Raw genomic sequence first — 6,411 nt, forward strand, 5'->3', positions numbered from 1 at the left:
AATCATGCCAAGTTCAAAATCACTTAGATCGTCTTTCTTTACCATTTTGATGCTCAGTGTGGACTTCAGCAGGTCATCTAGATCGTGTCTACATGCCTAAATGTTATTTGCTGATTAGCTACTTGCATAAATGAGCAGTTGAACATGTACCTAATAAAAATAGAGCAGCATGGACTATAAGGCTCGCAGTGAATAATGGTCAGGTTACAACAGATGTTTTGATGGAGGCGTTTGTATCATAACAGCTGCACCATCAGCTGAAAGCAAACAAGTCATGAGCCTTTTTAACAGGATGCAACAGATAGCACCCCAGAGCGAGACCCCCTCCTACACAGACAGTGGCAATGATAGTCCATTGTTCCAAGATGCAAGATGCTTTAGCAAAGGCAAGGCTATGTGCACATAAGGAGGGGGCGGTAATACTCCAAAACATACGAAGCTTACAAGAACTTCATAGGAAGAAAGCAAAATAAGAACAAAACCGCAGCTTCAGGAGCCTCTCATAGTTTCAGGTGTGGGTTTTTGTGGCCTGCTCTTTGTGCCGTTTGCTCTTGTTTGTTAGTAATGCTGGTTAGATCGCTGTCTGATAATGGCTTTTCTTTTTCATCTGAGAAATGCAACCAAAAAAGAAAAAAGGGGGAAAGCAAAGCTCACAATCAAGTATAACAGATGCTGCCTGACCAGCTTCAGCCTTGTTCTATACATTGTTGTGGGTGACACATAAACAATTATCTCTGAGACCTGCCAGCAGAAGGAGAAGAAAAGGCAATCGCAGATATGATTACAAACACTACAGATATCGGAACATAAATTATGCATCAGTGGACACAATTAAGTTCTCATTAATTGTGTCGACTTTTGACACTTTGGGGATGAGGCAATGAAATTAATCCAGTTGTTGAATGATAAAATAATAATCCAAACTACTAATCCTCTTCTGTGCGATTCACGAGGTATTATCACTCAGTCAGCAGCATGGGGTGATATTTAAGGAAGCGTTGACAACATATTTGATGATATCCAGAACCACCGAAATAGAAAATGAAGTACTTATTATTCTTTTTGCTTGTTCTGTTAACACATCCATGTGAACAACACTGAAAAGACACATCTGTCTTTTTGCATTTCCTCTGCAAGCTTTGAAGCCTGAAGCCAATGCATGACCCACTTATACAGTCAGACATCTCAGCAGCACTCAAACACTCTCTTTGGCTTTTACACCCCCTTACTCAAATATGACAGCGTCCTCGCTTGTATAAGGTCACGTGTGGCATTTCTACAACTCTGCGATCAAATCTTTATTTCCAAATCATATTTAAGTTCATTCAAATTACTCCAAACCGGTTTTTAAATTTTAAATCAGAATCTTTTATTGTCATTAAGACAAAAGCACAACGAAATGATATCGTGATTCATTCAAATGCGAGGAAAGCAAATCTAACTATTGACAAAAATAGAAAATTAAACTCTTTCTAATAAATAAATAGATATGTGTATATACAGTGGCTCGCAAAAGTATTCGGCCCCCTTGAACTTTCCCACATTTTGTCACATTACAGCCACAAACATGAATCAATGTTATTGAAATTCCAGGTGAAAGACCAACACAAAGTGGTGCACACGTGAGAAGTGGAGTGGCAAGATCTGAAAACTGCTGTTCACAAACGCTGCCCATCTAATCTGACTGAGCTGGAGCTGTTTCAAAGAAGAATGAGCAAAGATTTCAGTCTGTAGATGTGCAAAGCTGGTAGAGACAGACCCTAAAAGACTGGCAGCTGGAACTGCAGCAAAAGCTGGTTCTACACAGTATTGACTCAGGGGCTGAATAATTACGCACACCCCACTTTGCAGTTATTTATTTGTAAAAATGTTTGGAATCATGTCTGATTCTCGTTCCACTTCTCACGTGTGCACCACTTTGTGTTGGTCTTTCACCTGGAATTCCAATAAAATTGATTCATGTTTGTGGCTGTAATGTGACAAAATGTGGAAAAGTTTTGCAAGCCACTGTAAGTTACTGCTTGAGTCATTATTGATTGCAAAGTTCATGAATTCATGGAAAAATTAACTTGGTGTGTTGCTGCTCTGCCTGCATGCATGTAACAGCATGTCCTTGTGCATAATGTGAATTAAAAGGCTGCATCTCGTCACATAAATAAATTCAGTGTACGTAATACTGCTTTTCAAAATAAAAGCAATTTATGGAAGAATGAAAAATATTTATTATCGCTTTGAAAAAATAATAAATGCCTATTTTGTCCTTTTGTAACCGCACAATCACACAAAGCGTCCTTACATATAATTCAGTACCAGTGCAGACACTGGTCTATCTAACGGCAGCCCCAAAAGTCAATCCTGATGGACTCACATGTTGAAGAGCCCCACTAACCACCATCAAAAATCATGTGCAACACCTTGGATTTTGCTAGCTTGCTGAATACATGAGTTGCATCTGCAGGTTACTAACCAACCCGCAACCCTTAGCTGACAGCTTATAATGCCACGCTTTCATGCAAGACCTCTGTCTCAATATGGCCGCGACAACAGTGTACTTTAACTGGCTGAATTTCAAGTGTGTCCCTAGTGAACATAACTGGCCCTGAAGCATAAGCAAACTGATAAGCAGGTTGGAGCCCCCCATGAGCACAGGAAAGATCTATAAATGTGTATTTATTGTGTATGTGTTATATTTATAGTAGAACGTAAAATATGGGGGCCTTTCTGTGTGGCGTGCATGTTCTCTCCATGTTTGAGTGGGTTTCTCTCAATCCACAGACATGCACTCAGTGGGGTTAGTTGAATTGTTGATTCTAAATAACCCATAGGTGCGAATGGTTGTCCATCTTTTTGCATCTGGCAGTCAGTCCAGAGTGTACCCTGCTTCTCGACCTGTGGCAGCTGGGATAGGCTCCAGCCCCCCTGAGACCCTGATAAGGATAAGCAGAAGAGAATAGAAGGATTTTAAGAGACTGACAATTTAATGCTACTAGTTTAATCATTTTCATTGTCAGAGCTGGGGTCACATGCATGCACAAAGACACACAAGATGTGTGTCTTTGTGGCTGAAAACAAAAAAAGGAAAAAAAGCAGCAGAATAAATTTCAGTGAACCGTTTTGAAACTGCACCATCTGCTGGGTCATTTTATTTCAGTCCAGCACAGTAAGTCACAATAATGTTTGTGCCAGATGTATTATGAGCAAGAACGGACACTATATAGTCAACATTGTTCATCGGCGTTTGCATTTCAAAGGTGTTTTCACCCACCTGCCTCCCAATTGCATGTCGCTGTACATGGATGATCTGCAAGTCAGATGCTCATTGGTTGACAAGTTGGCCAGAATAGGGAAAGAAGTATAAGTGGAGTTTATGGGGGATGGAGAAACCTGAAAGTACAGTGGCTGTAGTGGGCATTGTTGTTAACACTCAGTTTCATTTCATAACTTTGCATGTTAGACCAACAATAGCACAAGGAACACTTCCTCCATCTGACAACAAGCACTGTCTTCAAGTAGATTTGGCCTTCACACTGCACCTGCTGAAGCATAAAAGAAGCGTTAAATGTGGCCTGAGGCCTGGCATGGTCTCGCAAACAGCTTTTAAGGGCAAATGACATCAACAAAAACAAATAAAAACCTCTAAATTATTTCCTTTACTTACCTTATTTACTTCATGACAAAACACCTTAGAGTTTCACAATGTTGGAGTGAGATTTTGTATTAGATGAATAAATGTGTAATTTAATAAAAACAGCAAAGCGAGTGTCTCTCGTGTAAAGCTAATAATTCAAAGCCAGCGAAATAAACTAATCTTACCGTTTTACTAGCATAAAAAGGAAAGAATGAATAAATTCACCAATAAATGTAATATGCAGCGGCGTTTTTATTGTCACGTGCGACGTCCAACTGTTGAACGTGGGTGCATGTTCGCACAGGATCCACTGGGTGGCGCCAAATAGCCAGCAGTTATTGTGCAGGGACTCAAAGGCTGCTGGGAAATTTTCTCCGAGGAAGTAAGATGAGATGCTAAAGTAGCTGGCTCCACAGAGGTAAGAGTTTGATAATGCGAGGCATCTATCGGGTCACAACGCTTACACTGACACATTAATGATGTGAAAAGTCGGAGTGTGTCGTTGGCGTGTTGCTGGGTGAAAAGTGACGTACGTAGCGTCCATTTTTGTTTGCCAGGTGTCAGCACGCGCCTCGCTAACCCGCAATGTGTTTATGAGAGTTTCTCAAACACCTGCGGTGTTTACTTTACTCTCTGTTGGCTGGTTTGCCTTCGTAAACCACTTTGTTCATAAATTGCAGGTTTACCGATGACGAAACATTAACAAAGAGGAACGTCTCAGAAGTTGCAGCTGTCTGCAGTCATGGTGAGTAAACTGAGGTAGAAATGCTTTTATTTTGTAGGATCACGCCACTTATTCTACCCTCAACTGACAGACGAGGCTTTTTCAGGAGCACTCTTTAGCTCATGTTCTTGCATGCTAATCACTGCGATCACTCAGAGAGGACATTTTCAAATGATCAAGCTGAGAAGACCTTTGCTCATCTTTCTCATCAGCAGGAGGACATAAGCACTGTGATGTCCTGGTTTTCCAGCCCGGTGTACAGCCGATACTGGCAGCACTATTGGCAGGCCATGGCGTGGCATCAGAGGCACAGGCGCGCCTACAGAAAGGCCTTGGAGGCTGCCTACGGCCCCTGCTGCTACCAGGAGGAGGGGCCCGGTGACCGGCCTCGCTATGCTGACTGGAGCAACAGCGAAGACGAGGCGGACGATGCAGAGGAAAGTAGCTCGGAAAGCGAGATTGAGTGCGATGTGAGCAACATGGAGATCAGCGAGGAGCTCCGGCAGTACTTCGCCCAGACTGAGCGACACAGGGAGGAGCTCAGTAAGTAAACAAAGGGGAGCAGGTGCTTTAAAAGGTCAATTTTTTAAAAGCGCAGCCTCTCCAGATGTTTAGTCTAAGGTGAGGAGCCTGTCTGGTATGTGTCCAAAAATGGTCCGTGTTGTCGTTCTTGCAGAGAAGCAGCAGCAGATGGAGGCGGAGCAGCAGGGCAGCTACGTGCCGGCCGATCAGGACCTACACAGCTTCTCGTTGCGGAGCAGTGTCGCCCCTCCCTTGGAGCGACCCGGCGAAAGACGCACGGCCGAGATGAAGAAGCTGTACGGTGGGGATGCGGCCAAGATCATGGCCATGGAGGCGGCGATGCAACTCAATTTCGAAAGAAACTGTGACCTGAAGCAGCCCAAGTACTGGCCCGTGATCCCGCTGAAGCTATGACGCCGTAAACAGTTTGATCTGGAGACGATCCATGCTCTGATCCCTCTGCGAGCTGCTGATGTAGAACTAACGGGTTTAGGAAGTTTGAAGTTATTTCAAGGAAGAAAACAAAACTTCTGCTCGGCCAAACACGAACATCCCCGACCTGTCGGCTGCTGCTCCAGATTAAAAACCTCTGGCTGTGGCAGTACGAAACACGAGGTTTACCCTACTGCATAAATTGGTTTTTAATTTATGGCATGAAACACCAGCACTTAGTCCCCCAAAACATCCTGTTGGTTCGGCGCTAAAAATTGAGAAGCAGCGTGAGCTGAGGGTCAGAGTTGCAGTAAATTTGCCCCCACAGGTGATGCAAGTGTATTCAAACAGCCTGCGCCTGTGTTTCCTCCTAATCTCTTTTTGTTTACCCTCTGGCTCGGTGATGTTTCATGCTGCAGTAGCTCCTCTTATGCCTGTCAACTTAGTTTAACCACAAAAAACATTGTCAGCCCCACGTCCTCCCCCTCCCTCCCCTCCCTGTGTTCATATTTGGGAGCGTTCCTGCATGGCTGCCTCTGCCTACACAACAAGAGTGATTTGTTGTTGCTACTTCTAAAGTGCGGTTCTCCGATTCTGACATTTCACTGGCTTCAAAGCCACTCGTGTGAGTTCTCTGGGGGAGGGGGGTGTTGACTATTCTGTTTTATCTTGTTTGTGTTTGCACCAAGCTGCTCCGTTTTTTTTAAACGGGAGGATGTGTATTTTATATGATTTCTGTTTGTAATAAAGTGTTTTCTGTCCACATGAAACTTCCTTTGCTTTCAGTAATTTTTAGTGGCATCGCTGTGAGATGGAAATCCGATTATATAACTGCTCTTCAGCACATTTCTGTACTCAGAAATAAAACTGTGTAATTCAAGTTGGTTGGACCTTTGTTTAATTAGAATTTTTATTTTCTCAACATACATTAAAGCTTTTAGTGTCAGACTTGGAAGATTTATTTCTGAATTTTTGGGGTAGTGGATGCAAATGCAGTTTTATTTTTCATTAAATGTAATGATTTAATTATTAAGTGTTGACACTAAAAAAAATGCAGGCATTTTGTGTTTTTCTTACTTATCAAAAAAGAAAAAGGAAGTGAAAC

General features: G+C 42.7%; 1 protein-coding gene across 3 annotated transcripts; it reads left to right on the forward strand.

Annotated features, from left to right (window-relative positions):
- Window positions 1–3,936: 3,936 nt before the first annotated feature.
- On the forward strand, window positions 3,937–6,186 carry gemin8 (gem (nuclear organelle) associated protein 8). 3 transcript variants are annotated; one of them, XR_006052793.1, is made up of 5 exons: window positions 3,937–4,046; window positions 4,309–4,373; window positions 4,565–4,895; window positions 5,029–5,362; window positions 5,403–6,186. XR_006052793.1 is itself a non-coding variant. In XM_005945513.2 (4 exons), exons 2-4 carry the CDS (start codon window positions 4,371–4,373, stop codon window positions 5,286–5,288), a joined length of 594 nt encoding a protein of 197 aa, XP_005945575.1. In that variant the 5' UTR covers window positions 3,937–4,046; window positions 4,309–4,370; the 3' UTR covers window positions 5,289–6,186. The 3 variants fall into 3 exon arrangements, 2 of the variants coding, with proteins under 2 accessions (XP_005945575.1, XP_005945576.1); XM_005945513.2 differs by having other exon boundaries at window positions 5,029–6,186; XM_005945514.3 differs by having other exon boundaries at window positions 4,568–4,895; window positions 5,029–6,186.
- The last annotated feature ends 225 nt before the right edge of the window (window positions 6,187–6,411 follow it).

Source organism: Haplochromis burtoni, unplaced genomic scaffold, assembly GCF_018398535.1.
Source record: "Haplochromis burtoni strain Fernald_Lab_line unplaced genomic scaffold, NCSU_Asbu1 Contig_394, whole genome shotgun sequence".
Lineage (NCBI taxonomy): Eukaryota > Metazoa > Chordata > Actinopteri > Cichliformes > Cichlidae > Haplochromis > Haplochromis burtoni.

Excerpts from the sequence above, each read along its gene's own strand:
- gemin8 (XM_005945513.2), top strand. Across the intron at positions 4,896-5,028 it reads GCGACACAGGGAGGAGCTCA|AGAAGCAGCAGCAGATGGAG; the intron begins GTAAGTAAACAA and ends TCGTTCTTGCAG.